The sequence below is a fragment of the Dermacentor silvarum genome, chromosome 11 (genome assembly GCF_013339745.2).
Source record: "Dermacentor silvarum isolate Dsil-2018 chromosome 11, BIME_Dsil_1.4, whole genome shotgun sequence".
Lineage (NCBI taxonomy): Eukaryota > Metazoa > Arthropoda > Arachnida > Ixodida > Ixodidae > Dermacentor > Dermacentor silvarum.
In genome coordinates this window covers 50,167,576-50,188,919 of record NC_051164.1, presented here as the reverse complement: position 1 = coordinate 50,188,919, position 21,344 = coordinate 50,167,576, and the positions used below count along the sequence as shown (strand labels likewise).

Genomic DNA, 21,344 nt, shown 5'->3' with positions numbered 1-21,344 from the left:
TGTTCATTCATTGTGTTCTAAGTTCACTAATTTGGTGGGCGTTTTCTCGTCGGAGCCGCCGTCTGCGCTTGGTTGGTTGGTTGGTTGGTTGGTTGGTTGGTAAATCATTTCATTTCAATGAGCACTCGTAAAAGTGACGTTTTTTTTTTTTTTTGCCCCCGCTGGACTTACAACGGAACTTATTGATTTAGGGACTTTCCTTGCGAGTAAGGCAGACAGGATAGACAATACGACGACGTTCACGCCGTGGTAATAGTCCTGTAAGATTCGCTGCTTCCAAGTATGCTTCTCGGACAAATTCGAGGACTGCTTCTGCTCTGTATTTTGTTATCACTCAAGGCCATCTAGTAATAGAGTTTTACAATATAGGTTATACTGAGAGGCTACTAAGGAGTTAGGAACGATCACATCACAAGAGATGGGAAGCGCAGTCGAGGACGGCTGAAAACTAGGTGGGGCGATCAAATTAGGAAATTTGCAGGTAGAAATTGGAACCAGCTAGCGCAAGGCAGGAGTAACTGGAAATCGCAGGGAGAGGTCTTCGTCCTGCAGCGTACATAAATATAGGATGATGATGATGACATACGTAGTACACTCTGAGACGTAGTGATGATGGCCGCGCGGCTTCAACAAACAAGCATAGATGTCATCAGGCTTGCGATTTGGCAAGGTTACGAAGAAAAACTTATTGAAGGGTTGGCCTGAGCTAATATGCTCCGGACTGCTGCTCTGCACAGGAGAAGAAAGAAAGAGAACGAAGAGTGCTGAAAGATGATGATGAGGACAGGAGGAAGGGATGCGTACGGGAATAAGGGATACGTAACACAGTGGTTTACGTATTGTTGTTCGGCAAAAGAAAGCTCAACAGAGTGTCTGCTAAAATTATATCGGCCGCCCAGTGAAAATTCCCCAGCAGATGGACTGACACCGCCATCTGTGGCTAAAATACAGAATGATCAATGCTGATAGGTTTCAAGCAATGCCTCCGAGATGGGCGGTAAATCAGGGACACTGCGTTCGTCTCGCGCCACCATGCCTCGAGCTTCGCTCGTTCTTTATTTTCTCGGAAGATGACGGCTTCAGCCCGGTCACTTTAACCGATTGGTTAAGCTCTATAGTTTAAGCCCAAGAGCCCGCCGCTGTTCAGATGTTTCAAACAATGCTCATAAATCAAAATCGAAAAAAACGCTGAAGCCGAGCCACCGAAAGCCGCGAAAACCCACAGTTCGATGCTCTCAAAACTAATAAAAAAAACATTTCGAAGTCAGGCAGCTACCTCAAACATAGTCAGCATGCGAACCTTACGGCGCTTTTATAAACGCAACTTACGAAATTGCGCTGGCGAGAAGTTAAGCTTTCTCCTTGTACAGAAAGCAATCTACGATATATGGAATAAATAATAATAGGCATTTGTTACAATATTGCTTCTTCACTCGCCTTGTGTTCCTTGGAGCTTGCAGCAACATCTCCAAGCGCCTACTGCGGCAGCTATTCCTTGACTAACTTTGCGTAGTTATCACCGTGGAGTCATTTCCGAACTAAATTTCTCCTAAGGCAGGGGTGGCTGCGAAGGACGGCGAGCGGGCGGCCGACCCCCAAATATATATCCTTCTCCTATCCCCCTTTCCCCTTTGCCCAACTTCTATTCATCAATCGAGTGTCAACAGATGGAATTCGCCCTCCCTCCTGCACCCCAACTAAAACGGAGAATCAAGCACTCGATTTGCTAGTTCCTACCACAAATACACAGTGATGAATCTTATACGATCACGGCGCACCTTGCTACTCTACGGCAACGAGCACCATCATCCATCCGCGTCATCTCTTTGCGCCGGCATAACTGCTCACTTTGGGCACTCACGCGTACCATTTTCTGGTTTAGTTACCTAAAACAGAAATTCAGGGTAGTTGCCCTCGCATAAATCTAGAAATTTACGACTGCGGAACAAGCGCTCTGCGAGCCTCGTTCTGCAGTCGACCCTTCTGGTACAATGCGCAGTGATTTACCTATATTCTGGTTTAGATCTGTTTTGCCGCCGTCAGAGTAGAGAATATCACGTTTGGTTTACATATTTTAGTATGTCACTTACATTTACCAGTTCTTCTCAGTGGTGGCAAGAAAAGAAAGAGAATGAGAGAGAGAAAAATACCTTCGGATATGTGCATGGCAATCAGAGTGAGTAATTGATCAAAGACAGCGAGGCTGTATAAGGGAGTCCTCACACACTTGGGAGTTACTGGGGAGCCACTGTCCGAAATCTACCCAAGACATTGGAAACACTTCACTACGATCTGGTGCAATTTCTTTGCTATACATGACCCTTTTGAACTTCGTCCCCATATGCGGCCTTAATGCTTAGTATACCATCCCGGGGACGAATTTTAGCATAGCCGAGAACTGCAAATTATCGCGGCTGAAGCTGCTCCAAGCAACGTGGCCGTTCTTTAGCCATCGTCAAGTGGGTTGAGACAACCCGTGAAAATACAATCAAGAAAGGGTCTTGGTTAACTTCAACTAGGTTAGCACACAAGTTAGAAGAAAGCACCTCTAGGCCTTATCAGTACATTTTCAAAAATTAACAGCCCGAGGACAGGGCAAACATAAAGGACAGCTGGCACTCCGCTTGACGTCTTTTATTTATTTATTTATTTATTTATTTATTTATTTATTTATTTATTTATTATTTATTTATTTATTTATTTATTTATTTATTTATTTATTTATTTATTTATTTATTTATTTATTTATTTATTTATTTATTTGCGAGTAAAGGGCTTGTTTTTTGTTGTTTTTTTGTTTTTTGCTTCGTCGCACCATCAAAGGGGCCAGCAATACTGACACCTTGTCAAAGCGTCAACACCTCAAAGCAACTATGCGAACAGACCTATCCAATCGGACGATTAGACAGAGTGAAGAGGTCCTTTTACTCTCTTGTTATCTGAGGTACATGGAGCACTATGCTATGTATCTAGTTTTATCTATAGGAGCTTCAGGGAAGGCATTAAGTGCCTTCCATGAAGACAGAGTGCAGCGCATATCAAGAGATTATTCTTTCCAGCAACACATCATTCGCTGCAGCGGACATAATGATCTGTGATAGTCACCCCTGAATATAATGAACAAATAAATTCCCAATAATCAAGAAGTTTAGAGGACACGTTGAAATTGCAAATCCAGCCAGCACACAAGGCATTGTTCATTCGCTGTAAGTCCTGTGTCTAGCACCATTTTCGAGACATGAGTAATGAAGAGTGTTATCCAGGTTTGCGGTCAGCTATGGGAATCTGCTAGCTTCCTGGTTAAGTCATGTATGGTAGACAGACTGCTTCGGAAAGGTTTTGGCCCCGGCTAGGACGAATTTCGTTGTTCAACAGAGAACCTTTCCTTCTGAAATACCCGTATGGTTTACCTACGTAGTTTCGAGCTATTATTAACCGTCCTCTATCCTTGCGAACTTCTATAGAGCTCAGTTCTATAGAAATCAGTTCTATAGAACTGATTTGCCATATTCTGTTTCTCTGTTGTTCAATCCGGGGTATACTTTTCGCTCTTCTTACTTGCGGTAATAGACTCGAGTTTGCCATCACATTCACAGTCACAGCTTAAAGGAACACTAAAACAAAATATTAGATCAAGCTAGATAGAAAGATTAGACTTCTATAATAACAAATACGTCATTTGTAGCGAGAACAGAGCTTTTGTAAGCGAGAAAATTACGAAAATGGAAAAGCGGAGTGGCGCCACCTATTTGGAGCCACGGTACCTTCCACGCGACGTCAGCACTGGGTGATTCTCGGTGTGGCAGCGAGGGAGGTCACGCTGAATGTTACGTCAGCTCGCCCGTCTTGGCGCGGGGGATTCAAATTGAGGAGCAGAAGCGTGACCTTAGGTGGCCGTTTTCGGCCCATCAAAACCACATACTGGCACACAGAAACCGATGATAGACCCCTGAGAATCGAAGCAGCGGACGCTAGAATGGTGGCCATATTGCCAAAACCGGTGAGTCGCCGTGTGGAAGGTAATGTCTGTTTAATGATGGATATTTTTAAACATGCAATGCCCAAAGTCCACATAAAAGAAAATTGGAACGAATTGCTAAGCTTTATTTCTGATCACGGAGACTACATTTGCACAAACACACACGCAAAAAAAACAGAGAAATTTATTTGACATGAAATTTAATTATCAATGAATGAATTAATTATGGGGTGTTACGTGCCAAAACCACGATATGATTACGAGGCACGCCGTAGTGGCGGGCTCCGGGCGTGCCCCCAATGCACGGGATCTTAAAACTTAATTAGCATGATAGTTAATTAGTAATTGTTTTTGCTGAACTACGAGCAGCTGAAACTAGACTCCAGCGTACCAAAAATGCAACTATGGGCCTTGCGTTACGTTTCACGCGCTAAATCGGCTTTTTGAGGCCTCAATGTCGGCGTAGCATACATGGCACATTGTGCAGTACAGGTTTAAAAAGCAATTCGGAGATCGTGCCACAGCCAACATACGCTAGACAAGTTTAGAAACGTTGTCAATAGCTGGAAATAGGATGTCCACAGGAAGGGTGCTCCAATATTTTGTTAATATTTCACTGATATTTGTAGAACGTTCGCGTGCGTTCCAAATATCACCTTGCGAATTGAAGCAGCTCAATGGGCGTATTTCCTGAAGCACGATTCAGTCGAGTCCTGGCAAACAAGACGCATCACGTCAGGGCAAAGTGTGCAGTACGTAAAGGATAAAGAAGCCGGAAGCGGGGGATGAAGGGGGGGGGGGGGGGGCTCTCCAGATGCTTACAGTGTTTCAAACTTTTCGGTTATCGCAGTACCTCAAGTCGACAGGTCTTGGCTAACGTTTGTAGACTCGATGCGTACCACCTTCAAATGTGCGCGAAACTGCGCTCTCTCTCTCCTCTCTCTCTCTCATTTCATGCTTATATCCCTTTCCCTAGTGCAGGGTAGCAAACCGGACATACGTCTGGCTAACCTCCCTGCTTTTACTCTATTTCTCCTCTCTCCGCGCAGAACTAAATCAGCTACCAAAAAGTACGGCTTCATATTGTAAAGCAAGCATTTCTGCACATTTTTTAAGGGGTCCTTACTGTGGAGCATTATATAACGGACGCAATAGCGGAAATTTGCGCAGCCCGGGGCAATAATACAGAGCTTTAGATTAGGGGACGCAAGCGGCTTGCGTAAGCAAGAACTAGGGGCCACGGTACTGCGCATGCGCAGTATCTAAAATCTGAAACTAAACTCTAAACCCCTCTAATAACCGGTACGGAGGGCCACGCTGTGCTATAGCAATAATCGGCAGCCAATGGACTTTAAAAAAAAACAGGGTCGACCACACTTCGTGACCGCCTTACCCCGTCCTCTTGCGCACAGTCAACCGTGCGGCTGGCGTTGCCCTCGGGGACGAACTTTCCCGGCACCAGGCTGTCGACATCGTCGGCCTTCCTCGCCTGGATCAAGAAGCCCTTGAAGGTGCCGGCGAGCGTGACTGCGAAGCCGCAACGGAGAGAAAGGGAGCGGTGAGGAAAGAAGCACACCGAGACACACGCCAAAGGTCACACTTTTCAACGTAGTAAAAAAAAAAACAAAAAAAAACAAGAACGAGAGAAATACGAGAAGCTATACTCGAGAAGCACGCAGCTTAGCGCACGTCTCCGGCGTTGCAATTTTCGTACACGCCTCGGGCCTCCGCCGTGCCGTTACACGGCGAAGCGCGTGTGTGGAGGATACCGCCGCGTTACGCCGCGTTACGCCGTGTTGCACCATAGTCACGTGAACGGGCGCGCACGAGCTCATAAAGTTTTCGTTCAGCGTCGCAGAAGCGACTCAGTCGAGAAGCGCACAGGGTGTCGGAAGCAGTTGCAGATGGCGCAAAAGCGACGACAATGGGCTTCAAGTGATTCATATGGCTTAATGTCCAGAAAGGAAAGAGTGGAGGAGGACAGGAGGGAGGTTACCCAGTTTAGCACAACCGGTTTGCTACCCTACACATGGGAGCGGGATGGGGGAGAATGAAAGATGGAGAAGAGAGAGAGAGCACAAAGCGCAGCACACACATCGTCAGTCACGGTCTGTCACTCTTGCGTGGTAGTGACATCACTGCCATAGCCGCTTGTTCAAGCCTGTTTCTTTCAGAAACCTAAGTAGTACCTTCGTCGCCATCAGCTGCGATGTCTTCTGTCGACGACATGTGAGAACCGTGTCAACTGACATTGGTCTATTGTCAAGGCACGCTAGAACGGACGCCAGGGACTGTCTCTGAGCATTATATTCAGGACAGTCGCATAGAATGTGTTACAGCGTCTCCTCGCAAAGACAGGCACTGCAAAGAGCGTTGTCGGCCATTCCAATGAGAAATGATTAAGATTTCGTAAATGCCACCTCTAACCATATGCGATAAAGCAGAGTGGCCTCTCTTCGGCGGAGTCCAGTTGACATAAATAGATGCATCAAAGAGGGCAGGTGGCATTGACGATTGCTCCGGTTGGTCTGGCTGATTGGTGCGCACCATAGAGAGAGCGTGATCTCCTGTGCAAGCACTCGAAGTCTGCTGGCTGCGTCGGACCGTGAGAGTGGTATGGCCTCTTTCTGTGCTTCTTCAAGAGCTGCCCGAGCGGCATTATCGGCGTCTTCGTTCCCTATGACGCCGCAGTGACTTGGCAGCCACTGAAACGTCACGTGGTGTCCTTTCTCATGTGATGGATGGAGTAGGCATCTAATATCGAATACGAGCTGTTCGTATGGCCCGCGACGCAGAGCTGATAGCGCAGATTGTAGGGCTGCCTTTGAGTCACTGAAGATTGACCATTGTCGAGGTGGTTCCCGATTGACTAAACAAAGTGCAGCGCGCAGAGCAGTTAGTTCCGCAGTTGTCGATGTCGTAGGGTGGTCAGTCCTAAAGCTGATAGGTAATAGCTCTTGCTGGGACAACCACAGCACCGGACGAACACTGGAGGTTTGTGTAACCATCAGTATAAATATTTACACTGTCCGTATATCTCTAGTGCAAAAGAATCAGAGATAGTTGTTTCAGCACAGGACACGACAGCTCAGATTTTTTCCTGATTCCTGGTACACTTAGATGTACTGTGGGACTAATAAGACACCAGGGGGGTATCGATGGTTTAGATGCAGCGGTGGAGCCCGAGGGAATTTTGTCATCATACTTGACGATAGTTTTAGAGAACGATGCTTGGCGCCTGTCTGATGGTAGTGTTGCAAGGTGGTGATAGGGGGCACGTGCAAAATGTCTGATGTGCGTTCTCAGGGATTCCACCGTAATGTGCGTTTGCATTGGATGGTCCCGAGCAATCGCAATAGTTGCCTCTGTTGACGTGCATCTGGGCAAACCAAGGCAAACTGAGTACTTGAGCTTGTGCTGCCCGCAGAACATGAGTATTTGTCTTGCAAGTGTTGCTCGGTACAGGTAGACTACATCTTAGAAAACCGAGAAAGAGAGCTCTGTAGTGTGTCAGCCTTGCGCCTACTGACATCCCCCACGTCTTTCCTGCCAAGTATTTGAACTGTCAGGCGCTGTTTCATGTAGGCCACGTGCGGGCTCCAACAGAGGTCTCAGTCAATGATTACGCCAAGAAATCTGTGGGTTCTGACATAGGAAATTATTGGGCGGGCTTATATGTCAAGGAATATATATAACTTGATCGATGCTACAAGGTAAACAGAACAAGTGCTTAATTTCAACAGTTTCGTCCGGTGTACTAGTTCTCTCTTAAGCGTGCCATTTGGATTTTTCTTTCTTTTTTTTTTTCGCTTGGGTTGTCACGCGGCATAACGTCGGTATGAAACTAAATATAAGCACGTATGCCCATTTTATAGGGATACTGCAATAGTGACTTGTAAAATGTGTTGTTCATAATTATGAGCTCAGAATCGTGAATGTCGCGAAAGCGCGACAACAGCCCAGCAAAGGGTAATAACGCTAGTTTCTTTTCATTCATCGCCATACTAGCCAAATGTATGCGCGAAAAAAAAAAAAAAGGAACCGAAAAGGGGGGGGGGGGGGGGGGGTGTAGAGGGGGTTGCGGGGTTGAAGCAAATGAAACGCGCCGAGTTCTGGTAACCAATATAATGTAGAAAAAAAAAAGAACTGCTTAAAGGGCCTCACGTATTGAATGAGTGAAATTAACGTGATAGAAATAATCACTATCGACCCACACACGGCCTTGAGCACACTGCAGGCAACCGTGATCAACCCGGTTTTAATTCGTGTTATACGGGACCTCAATAAAGTTTTTTTTTTATCTATCAAGAACGAAGATAGTTAAGTGTCCTATACCTAATGCTCTCGCATTAAAATGAATTTGTTAGTCAGGAGCAAGCAGGTTGCATGTTCCGGGCGGGGCATGTATACTATGAAGCAAATGTTTAGACAGCAGGGCATCAACAAAATTTGGACTTAAATGTGTGCCACAAAACATTCTGGCGTACCAGCTAACCACTTTCCAAAAGTGTGCCTTTAACGGTTTAGAGCAATCTTTAAAAAAAAAAAAACGCCGATGGTTTTCAGATTTGGGGTCGGATTATGTCGAGACTGGGGCTATCCTATAAAAAATGAATGGCGTGTTCTATAACTCCCATATGTAACGACATATGTAAACATATACGTATTCATGTAGGATCCCGCAATTTTTCATATGCGATTACTGGATACGGGACATACGGGCATATAGACTTTTTTGATAAGAGATTTAGGATTTCTGCTAAGCGGAAATGAATTCGTCCCTGCCCGACTTCAATTTCTCAATGGAGATATGTGCTTTAAAGTTAGCAACCTAAAAACTTGATAAGCACCTTTAGGGTAATTAGCGAAATTATCGTAGCAATTTTTGTTGTTGATGATACTTTGTTGCACTGTAATTCTTGTTGCTACTTGGCGGACACGAGTCCACCAAGTAGCAACCTGTAGCCTTATAAGCAAAAACAAAAGGGGCCTATCAATGAGTTTCTTTTTTAAGTGTTCCACATACGAAAAATCACCGGAAATCGCTTTTGGGGACTTCGGCGGCAAAACAGTTGCTGGAATTTCAAACATCGAATTCATTCATTCATTCATTCATTCATTCATTCAATATGACCTGTCTGTGGTGATGGCCCAGAACCATCCAATAAAACGCCCTTCGCACACTCCTTTGAGCTTACCTTTGACGCTCTGGTCGGGTTGCTTTTGGGCCGTCAGGCTGTAGGAGTCGGTTGCGGAGTCCGAAGGGCTACCGTGTCCCGGCACCATGTTGTTGCAGGCGCCCTGCGGAGCGCCGGTGTGATAGGGAAGTGCTCCGCCAAGCAGCACGAGCAGCACAGCCGCGAAGATGGGCAATCGCGTAGCCATGGTGGCGGTTCGACCGTGATCTGGCAGAGAAAGGAACGAGTAAAAAAAAAAAAAAGTTGCGTTAAGACAACAGTACCTGGAAGACTTCAACAAAGGGCAGACTCGCTAAGAGGACACGAAATAAAAACGTCAAGCCGATTAGGCTGGTGGCTTAGTCACCCCCCCCCCCCCCCCCACCCGCCGGGGTGGCTCAGTCAGCTAAGGCGTTGCGCTGCTGAGCACGAGGTCGCGGGATCGGATCCCGGCCCCGGCGGCCGCATTTCGATGGAGGCGAAATGCGAAAACGCCCGTGTGCTTGCGTTGTAGTGCACGTTAAAGAACCCCAGGTGGTCAAAATTAATCCGGAGCCCTCCACTACGGCGTGCCTCATAATCAGAACTGGTTTTGGCACGTAAAACCCCAGAAAGAAGAAGATAGTCACCCCCCCCCTCCCTCCCAGTTAATTAATCTTCACTATTTCCTATATGCGGTACATTGCCGCTTTATGCAGGTGAGTCCCTAGATGGGAAACTTAGGCAATCGAGATGGATCGACTAACGGAAGGGGTTTAACGTTGAAGTTACGAAGTTGAAATACTGCAAAGTTCTAAGTTCAAAAACTTACCAAAGCTATAAATATCACGGCTCCTCTTTAGTTTGCCGGGAGTTATTTACTTTTATTTTGATTTTATTTTTTGGTGGCCTAAATCATAACTTGAACTATAGCTGAATCAGAACAACTTTAACTATAAAACCGCAACGGATTACGCCAAAACACCACTGTCGTGTTCCGCGTGTGTTTTAATAGGAAGGGCCCAAGCGGAACTTTGCATTAAGATCGGTAACGACACCTCTGTCGCCGCCTAATACGAGCAGCCACCAAAACTTGTCAGGCGTTACTTTAAAAAAAAAAAAAGAAGACGAAGAAGCAAAAAGAAACGCCCCTTTCTCCTTCTCCCCTTACCCCGCTGAGAAAACATTTGAACAGAAAACATTTCTTTGCAGGAAAAATATTAATAAATAAATTGAGATGCGTGCGCACCACGCTTCGATATGCGGTGTAACTGTGCCAGGAATGTGAAATACTCCGCCTACACTTGGAATTTTAACAAAAGAAGAACGCAAAATCTATGGAGGACATGCGCATGCATCTGCGCTCCTGCACGCCAGAAGTGGAACATCCCAGATAATCCTTGCGCGACCGTGTCCGACGGTTATCCGGGACGCCGCACGCATTCCGTGACACTTCAAGGTAAAAAAAAAAAGAAGGCGGCGGTTCGAGTCGAGTTCTCAGGACCTCTCACCAGGTCAACGCTCACGCGTGCAAAAGAGCCTCATCGTAATCGCGTTCCTCACGCGACCAGGTTCCGTGCTGCGCTGCACACTTTGCTATGTCCTCTTCAATTATTCGCCATTGCTGTCCTACGATAAAACGACTAAATTTGAAAACACGTGATACGGGCATTACACTCTCGTGCGCTCTTCGAGCCTGCGTCTACTGTTAACTATCGGCCTATTTTGTCGGCCCCTCGGAAGTTAACTCTTTCCCGCGTCGTCGAATCCCTGCGAAGTGCTTAGGTAACGATCGTTGCACGAGTACCCAGCACGAAGTGTTGTAGATTACGAAAATGCGTTCGATACATGGATATACCAGCAGTCATGGAGGTAGTGCGTAATCAAACAGTACAGAACGCATATGTGAATACCATAGCATATATTCTTTGGCCATCCCTGGCCCTTGCGCCAATAAAATCCATATATGTCATCATCATCATCATCATCATCATCATCATAGCATATATTTATAAAGATTCCACAGCTACCCTAACGTTTTCTAGGAAAAGCAGAAAAATACCGATTACGAAGGGGGTCAGGCAAGAAGAAACAATCTCTCCAATGCTATTCGATGTATACTTAGAAGAAGTATTACAGCTGTTAGATCGGGAAGGATTAGGTGTGGTAATAAACGTAGAAAATCTCGGCAACCTCAGGCTCGTAGATGACTTTCAGCAACGCTGAAGATGACTTGCAACAAATGAGTGAGGACCTTAGCCAACAAAGTGTAAACGTAGGTTTTAAGATTAGTTGGCAGCAGGTTAGCGTAGCGTTCAATAGCCTAACAAGAGAACGACAATTCTTGATAGGCAGTCAGCCTCTAGAATGTCTGCAAGGGTACCTGACCAATTAGATGACGAAAAGGAAATCCACAAAGGAATTTTTAAAAAATGGATCGGAGCACATACGGCAGGCATTTTCAATTCAAGACCAGCAGCTTACCGCTATCCTCAAAAATACAGGTCTACAGTCCTGAGCAAAAGTTTGGAGACCATGGCTTTAGCAAAATTTTATTATTTCTAGCACACCTCCACAACATGAAACTGCTGCTATACATTGTGCTGATCCAGCCCGTTCACGTAGGGAGTAGCACGTTATTTAAGCCGACATGCCCAGGCTGCGAAGAAAAAAAAAATTTCACGGCACTACTGGTATCCGAAATTTCGTTCGCGGGTGTACAATCACTGCATTTTACCTGTGCACACATATGGAACAAACTAAGAAGCGAACAACGTAGCTTGAGAGTAAGTTAAGGACCGCACAACGAACGATGAAACGACAAGTGATGGACGTAACGTTAAGGGAGAGGAAGACAGCGGTGACAAGAAGACAGAATTAGAGAGCAAAGGGGGATATCCGATATTCTATAGCCGACATTTAAAGGGGGGGAAATTCAAGACATTAACAGGAATTTATTTATTTATTTTTATTTTATATTTTTATGTATCTACAAATACTGCCGGCATCCGTGCTGCCCAAGGAGGAAAGAGTTTGCACGTGAGTTCAGATTTGCCACGTGATACCCGACCAACATGGCGTCGTGCTGTTCTACTAACTGAAAGCCAAAAAATTGCGCCAAATTTACCCGTCTCTTTCGCAGCACCAGTGTCCCGCAAACTTTTCACGCCGACTGTGCCACCTGGGTAAAAATTATCTTTTCTGTTGTCATGTTTTGCCTTTATGGAAGCCCGCTGCTGCCATAGCTTACAGGCTTCCACTTTTTCATGCAAATATTTCTCTTCGTCAGTTATTGAATGCTGCACCGCGAGTCCGAAAATCCCGTTCCCAACGCTCCCTGCTTCAGGATGCGGAGTTGTCCTTCGCGAGAATGGATGTTTCGAAGAGAGACGTACACGTTTCCGCCCTTCCTCCTCTCACAAACGCGCACACAATAAAGACACACCAGCAAGCTCGGGCCCGTGGAAGGCATAAAAAGAAAACCGAAGGTGATGGAGAACCCGTAGAAAGCGCGCCAAGGTTGCAGGAGAGAGAGAAAAAAAAAGACAGAAAACACGAAACACACACATCCGCAAAAGCAGACGTGATGATCGCGAGAAAGAGGGTGAGAGAGAGAGAGCGGGAAGGAAGGGCCAAGCACCGTCGGTTCACTGACTCCCACGTAATAGCCACGGCGAAGGGAAGCAGGCAACGCGTCGACGTTGCGTGTTTAAGCCAAGCCGGAAACAAAAGCCCACTGCAACGGGCAACGGAGGTATAAGCTACAGACCTGCTAGACACGCCGTATGCAACGGGCCGCGCACGCAAACGAAGCATGCGCACGCACCAAGACGCAAGGCAAGGTCAACCACGGGAAGTCTGCTGCGCCCGTGGAAGAGGTTGAAGAGTTTCGGGCTGTTCCGAGTCAGATTTGCCGAGAAGGCGCAAGAAATAAGGAAACCAGAAGACGCGGAGATGGCGGCGAAATGAGCCGGTCGCCGTGATATCAACGTGTTTTCCACGCCATTCCTTACTGGCTTCATGATGTGGGCGGGGACGGTGAGCATGCGCTGAAAGCTGGTTGTTCCGGTATACCGTATCGCGACGTGGCGTTCGGGAGCACTCGAGTAATGGCATAAGCGCGCCTGGAACTGTTCGCTGCAGGTTACCCCACGTAGTTGAGTTTATCGCTTGACTTGTTGGTTTGTTAGAGCGTGCACGAATGCGGAAATGCCTGCCCACAGAAGGATGCTTTGAGCCGTGCGTACCATATGTGTTGTGCGAGTGTGCTTGTTCTGTTGTTCTGGTCTGTGAGCGGGCGCGTGACGTCATAGGAACGCTGGCGTAATCAGACGAGCTTGCCGGTAACTATACACGTCATATTTCGCGGTGAAGTTTAGTCGACCGCTTGCCTTGTTTAACAGCCGTGGTACCCCAGGGGCTAAATGGCGTTGCGCTGCTGAGCCCGAGGTCGCAAGTTCGACCCCGGCAGTGACAGCCGCATTCCGATGGGGGTGGGAGGCAAAAATTATCGCGTACCAGCCACTCACTACGGCGTGCCTCATAATTAGGTCATAGTTTTGGCCCGTAAAACCTCCATTCAGACTATAATTCAATCACTTGTATGTCCGTTAACCCTTTAACCCCGCAATTTATTCAAGAAAAACGCACAAAATTCCCAAGTTATATGTACCCATAATATTTTCCATGTCATTCTGATGCTTAAAATATATGACTTGATTGGCCTTCTGCAAGCAATTAAAAAAAAAAAAAAAGCTGCTCTTGAAGGCAGCTTTCCATCAATGCCGACCGCAACCCGTCTTTGGCGGTGGGAGCAGCACGTCGGGCTCAACGACTGCGACTCGTCATTGGCGATATTGGCACATGACGAGTACAGCCCGTGATTGCAGTTTAAAGGGTTGACGTGATCGCATCAGAAAATACTCGGGACACGCCATGCACATTGAGTCGTACTTAATCCGGTGCCAGCGTGAACTGAAACGTCAAATGAAAAACAAACTTTATCTCTTACGCGTGAGCCATCGAGTGTGGTACGTCACGAAACTGCAGCTCGTCACATATGTTTGCCGACATGTCCTGACATGAGGAAAGAAAAACAGATTCGTCACGAAGTGACGGCTTTCTGAGCAGACTGCAGATGCGGTGAAAGTGAACGTAGACAAGTGTTGTATGCGAATACGTTCTCTCACGTTTGTTTCCATCTCTGTTTTTATGCTACAACATCAAAAAGCGTCATTATGATGAAGCTATAACTTTGTGTAGATGAAAGACGTGATCGTTCACCACCTTAAAAACAAAGCACCAGCTTTTACGCTGAATACAATAAGCGCGCATGCCAGCTCAAGTCGCGCGAAATAAATTAGTCATACAAACCTATTTGACTAAAATGCCAACAGTATAGACCCCGCATAAGCGCCTTATAGTTACATCATCAACACCACACACAAATGCCATCCCATCAAGTGGCTCTTGATGTCAAAGAGCTGCAATTCTTTCTTAATTAGCATCGGTAATAAATTTAGTAATTTAGTCTATAGCCAGCTAAGTTCATTACTAAAACGCTCTTTGCACCTCAGTGACAGCAGCAAACTTCATTTCATGGCAGTTCCTGTTCTTAGCAATTAATTTCTTTTTACTCTCCCTTTCACGAACTCTGCCCTGTTGCGGAAGACTGCGGTAGCGGCTGTGTCGATGGCTGCTTTAGAAAAATTACGCTCGTCTAACGCATATCTTGTAATCTATGTGAAGCTAAGCATTAGAGAAGCGGCTAATTAAATACCGTACAGAACTAAATACAATGCGCACCATTTGCGTTTACTTTCCTCCTGTACAATGTGCAATTTGATGTAATGGTCGAGTTTATGCAATACACCGTTCAGAGGCTATGCCGTGAAATTCAAACACCGGAAAAGACTTCGAAGCCGCGATTTCACAAGGACGAAGACGATATATGATGCTTGTCGAAGGAAGAAGGGTTATGAGAGCTTTGCTCGTCGTAGAGAAGAACGACACATATCTAAGTAGATACTATAGTCCTATGTATCCCTACTCTTCACAGTGGCACGTAAGCAGGAATTCCGGAGGATTCGTCCAGAACGCAGCAACACGAATGTCACACGCCAATCTATTAAGAGGCATATCTGCTTCATAGATATATGAGCTGTCATACGAATAGATTTTACGCCGTGATCTTTAGCGTTTGATTATGCAGGACATACGCACGCTCATTGGCACTTCATTGTCGGTCCTGGAGCGTGCTTGGCTCGCATACATATCGGGTGAGAAGCCGAAAAATGACGACCAATGCCTTAGCCCGGGGATCTCGGTCCAAAAAAATTAATTCTGGGGTTTTGCGTGCCAAAACCCCGGTATGATTATGAGCCACTAGGTTCGTCAACGACGAGAAGAAAAAACATTTCAGAAGAACCACACCTCACATATGCCGATGTTAATGCAATTAGCATTCAAGCGATCACAGTATTGCCGCCGCAGAAATGCACGAGGCCTGTGTGTAACCGGGTGCCTCTCTCGCGCTTCCAACTTAAAGTCCAAGGGGCTTTATTCCAACTGAACACGTTGCGTCATCTAGTGACGACGCCACGAAGCCGGCGCGTGGCGCGTGAGTGAATGTAGATTCAGCCAAGACTGACTGAGTATAAATTACATGGGTTTCAATTTTCAATTATTATTTATTTTTGTCACTGAAGAGCGGCGCAAACCCAGCGACACATACAAGTAACATAAGCGGGTCCGACGGTGTGGTGTCGAGTCATGTTCTCTCAGCACGGCAGGCCCGATGTTGCACCCATTAGACCATGGACTACCGAACGACAAAGTTCGCGGGAAAACGGTTCGACACAGGCACATATAGTCCATTGAAAGTGTGAGAATTTCTCAAAGAACGCAAATCGTATTAATCACATTTCGCCTAACCATGTGTTTATAACTACGATCATCGAGATTACGAAACGCAAACGATTGCGTCGCGCTTATAGCCACATGCGCGAAGAAGACCGGCTACATTGAGATACGCGCGTGCATTTTGGGCGGCTGTCTTGATGCTATAGCGTCCAACAACCTTGGGCCGCCCCCATCTTGCTGCCAATTTTGTGGCCACGTCTGGACAAAAAAAAAAAATGGCGTTCGTAGGCAATCAGCTTTGAAAGGAAATTGAAGGAAAGTGCACTGAACGAAAGCTGGGGAACCGTCAACAATGCGGTATTCTTTTTTTTAGTTTGTCAATTCCAGTGCAGTTTCCTCAAATTCCACAGTGCCGAGATTGATTTATAACTCAGTAAACCGGAAGGTATATGCAAAGCACCCAAGCTGTACCAAACAGGTTATCAAAGTACGAGAAGTTTTTTTTATCGCACACATTTGTCGTGTTGCTGTTTATTGAATAATGAAAACTCGGTAAAAATACGAAAAGTAAATGTATAAAATAAGAACAGGCAAATTCAATAAATACGTTACACACTATCAAAGGCTCTTGCGAAAGTCCATGAGTAGTTTGTTTATATAGCGACACCGTAAGCGGTGTTCTAAGCTACAGACGTGTGTGAAAAAGTGATTACCAACGTGGTGTCTGTTGAGGTTCACAAGAGATAGAAGCCGTGCCAAAGAACACTACTGGAAACAACCGTAAGAGGTCGCACGCGAGCCGGAACACGCCCGCAAAGCAGAACAAAACGAAAACGATAAGAAAAACGGGAAAAAAAAAAGCGCCGAGGGTTGTGAAAGTCTCCGACAACAACGTTTGCTTGCCAAGCCCTCTTCAGTCGTGTAGACAAGGCGACAAAGGACATAAGACAGGCTAAGCGACGAATCGCAAGGACACCGTAACGACCCAAAATGACCAGTTCCGGCGCGATCAACGAGGAACCCAGAGGACTAAGAACCAGCAGCACAAAAAGAGAAGCAAGCTTTTATTTTCAGTCCTACCTCGCGCACCTTTGTGTGCCTGCGACAAAACCCGATTGCCGACACGATGCATCTCCCCCAGTTAAGAGCACCGCAGTTAGTTTGCCTTGAAACACCACCTGCGCAAGCCGAGCGAACAGTTAGCGACAGCGCATGCACGCGTATCCACACAACCCCGTGTGCAAGGTACGGCTAAATTGAGGTCTGTCCGCTCCCTGTTTGTCACGGTGAGTGGTCGAAGGCCGTCTACGATGTCAGCTGAGCGACAGCAGGCCCCGCGCTTAGCGTTCGTTCTCGGAGACGAAGTTGGTGAGAAAAAAAAATGGGTAAACAGGGCTGTTAGAAGGTCAACTATATTGCAACGTCGAAGGGAGAAGCAAGCGAAATGAGTCAGCGAATAGCGAAGCTGTACACACTAGCGCCCTCCGTTAAAGAAAGTCACTAGAAAGAGTTTGGGAAGAGAAGTATCGAAGAAGGCAATGAAAAACACCAACTATATGTGAACAATTTCGAATACCTTGTCTTGATCGGGCTTCACCTCCTTGACGACACATATAGAAGAGAGCTACCCGCCGAAGTGGCTTAATGCGCTACGGCGTTCTACTGCCGACCCCGAGGTCGGGAGTTCGATACCCGGATGTTGCCGCCGGATTAGGATTGAGCTAAGATGCAAGACCGCTTGCGTAGTGCGCTTTTCGAGCACACAGGTAGTCAAAAGAAGTTCGGCAGGTGTTACACTCTTGTAACACAAGAAGGCGAAAGCCTGCCGCGCATTTGGTAATACATGAAGTTATACCATCGGGGTTTGTTGTAAGACATACTGGTAATGCATTAAGTTATACAGTCGGGGCTAGACTTCTTGCAATACATAACGAGCGGCAATGGGAAGTACACCTGTGGCACTAAGGCGAGCTCCTGAACGCCATATACGAACACTTAACGTACTACCTAAAGTGCAGCATGTTAGTGCACGCACTATAGGCCACACCTTTAGTGAACCAGATGGCTGCGACGTGACGTGTGCAATCACACACGCACTAGGCACACCTTTAGTAAGCCAGTACCATGGAGCAGCCGTGAATTCAGCTTGCCATTAACAATGATACTGGCAGAACAGTTAGTGTAGCACATGCGAACACCTTTGTAAACAACGGAGCCAACATTAACGTATTCCAAAAGGTTGAAAAATGAAAGCGTGGTTCACTCGGTCAAATGCTTCTGCTAAATCGACCTGAAGCAATGCAAAGTGCTCACAGCGGGACGAGCAATGCTAAAGAGCTGTTCGGATTAGATGTAAGTTTGTATGGAACGCCCTTTTAATCCGCAATGGTAATCTGTCCGAGCCGGTGTCTATTCTTTCCTCTGTAAAACAGGGTTGTCCGTTATCACCACTTGCATGTGCCCTTTATTTAGAGCCATTGTGCATATGCATTCTAAAGTGCAATGAGGTTGATGGCTTTACCATTTTGGGTAATGAACTCAAGGTATTGGCTTACGCAGACGATTTTGCCCTTTTCTGCTCAGACAAACCGAGCATTGACAAAGTTCTATCATTGACTGAAAAATTTGGTATGGCTTCTAGTGCCCAGATAAATTGATCTAAGAGCTCAGGTCTTTGGTTCGGTTTATGGGGATGTACACCGACTCAATATGCTGGTATAGAATGGACAACCGTGCCACCTAAATACCTTGATATTCATTTTGATGCATATAAGCTTATTGCACATATCTGGCAAGAACGTGTACCGGCCCTTAAACACCAAGCTGATCCCTTTCCGCCACACCACTCTCTATATTTGGCAGGGCGGTGGCTTGTAACTTGTTCATGGCTACAAAAATATTTTATGCACTGCAGATACTACTTTGTGCCCGGACTTAAATTCAACGATTTCATAGAATATTCGCTACTTTTGTTTAGTCTTCTACCTTTGAGCCTATGAGACGAGATAATACATTTAGAGCCGTATGTGCTGGTGGACTTGGTCTGGCGCATCTATTTGTGCGACAGATTGTTTGGGGTTTCTTATTTTTTCGAGATGCTTCACACCTAATACTACGGTCGACCATTAATACAAGTTGACCTAGTCGATGCTTTGCCCAATCTGGTAGTTTCATCCCAATATTCTGAACGATCTTGTTTGTGGGGTTTTATGTATGAAATGTATTTCGCTGTGCAATTCCTTTTGGTTCGGTTTTCTACTGAAGATACTGATAACGTTCCCCCACACTTTGGATTGCACATTTGCATAGCTTCCTGGTTTGCGTACCCTATACCAAAGCTCTAATGGCTCTTGGTGATTCAACATGCATCGGAAGCTAAGCGCACGAGTGTGTGCAACCCCCCCCCCCCCCCTCCCCATCCAAAAACGACGGTCCCGGTCAAGAGTCAAACTCGAGGTCTCGAGCTGAGCAACAGACCGTCATGGTCACAAAGCCGAAGCGACGGGCATTTGCTCAATCATTTTTCTAGTTCACTCATCAAGGTTATTGAGTGGCAAAGAGCGAAGCATTTACCGGCTTAACTATTTTCACGAGGGCAAACAGCAACGCTGTCTAAAGCGAGCAAACAAGGTCCTTAGGAAGCCATCTACAGGTGCGGGAGCACAGAGCGAGAACTGCGCGACACGGGACTCGCCATTGGCAGAGTCGGACGTACAAATAGTTGGCGCACATTTTTATTGAATGTGCATCGCAGTGACACGGGCCGGGTTAAGCGCAGCAGTGCTAAAATAAAACACAGACAAAAAAAAAGAAACGCTATAACACCATCAGACAATGCGAGGTATACTTTCGGGACAAAGAATAACAGAGAAAAGGCTGTCTCTGACAATCTATCGCAACACGTCTAGCCGAGACCCCACCACGGAAAATGCGATTAAAGCGCGCAAACTGGCAGGACCGTTGTGAATAACGAGCGACCTTTGTTTGCAGCTTTCACGCCGCTCAGATGAGTGACAGCGCGCGCTCGCTTACGCACACGAGAGCAGGGAGCGAAGTTCGTTAAAGCGAGTAAACATTACCATTGGCAAGCGTCAGACGACGGGCTAAGCGTGACACGAGTCAACTGAAGGACAGAGCCGGGCGTTTAAGTGCTATTGCCACGGCGAAGCGTGACTCCACGACGCGACGACGAGCAGCCAGACAATTTGATTGTCGGGCCTGTTGCCAACAAATATTCTTCAACCGTGCACGCTAGCAAAGCGTGAACACACGGGAACGCAACGTTTTGTCCAGCCGTAGGGAAATTAGATGTAGCGTTCCTTAGTTTTGTGTTTAGGAACCAGAGATACAGTCGTCGGCGTTTCTTTTTTTTTAATTTTAACATTTGGTCTTTTGGTACTGAGTTGATATTATTATTATTATTATTATTTGATTTGAAAACACAGGAAAGGGAAGGCGAGGAGCAAGGCCGGCAACTGCCACCGGAAGGGGTACCAACGCTTGCCTATACTCTTCAGAAAGGAGGAGACAGAAACATAGAAATGAAAGATAGGAACAACGGGAGGAAAGAGAAAAGAAAGAGCCAAATAACATATCTCAAAGAATAAAGTAGAACACACAGTACAGGTCACACACAGTAGGGCCGGTCACAGCAGGTCACACTACATTAGTGTGAGCACTACTAAAGTTTTAGTCACACTACTAAAAACGTTAAATAGAAGAAACAGTCTCTAAGTTACAAACGTGAACTTAAGTAATAGGTAATTCCAGAAAAGTAAGGAGAGCGCTATGAGCTTGATCGCGTCGAGAAGCACTTCCACTGGGGTGCAAACGTTCGTCGAGTGTGGTACACCGCAGGCGAAGGAGATCATAGTCCCTCACTAGAGACATGCGCTGCGCACTGAAAACGGGGCACTCCAATATCAGGTGCTGAAGTGTCTCGCAGCAACCGCAAGGCGTGCACGATGAACTGGTCACACCTCCTTGTCTGTATAAACGTTCGCACACGTTCACACAGCCAACGCTTAGCTTCAGGAGTTGCGCTCTAGCGCGATGAGGCAAGCCTCGACCGCGAACACGGGGCGGGAAAGCTCCATTTGCGACGCACTGGCCTAGATGCATGCTGCTTGAGTAGGTGGCGACGAATCAGCAGACGAGCGTCATCAAGCTTGCACAAAATTTCAGGGCAAGCACATTCGTTTGAGTGCAAGTTGAATCCAGTCTCTTTGTTTCCAGCGATCGCTACGTGTGAAGGTATTCATTGGGCAACGAGAGATACCCCAAGTGATGAAATTTTGTTGGCAGAGTCAGTAATGCTGCGCACAAGAGGGCAATCAATATGATTGCGA

At 46.4% G+C, this 21,344-nt stretch overlaps 1 protein-coding gene across 1 annotated transcript in view; it reads right to left on the bottom strand.

Annotated features, from left to right (window-relative positions):
• The window catches only part of LOC119433900 (putative ferric-chelate reductase 1 homolog), a 97,413-nt gene that overhangs the window by 28,401 nt on the left and 47,668 nt on the right, over positions 1–21,344 (bottom strand). The window contains 2 exon segments of the mRNA XM_049659377.1: positions 5,373–5,506; positions 9,178–9,384. Of these exon segments, the coding sequence (XP_049515334.1) occupies positions 5,373–5,506; positions 9,178–9,364 (321 nt within the window). The 5' untranslated portion in view covers positions 9,365–9,384.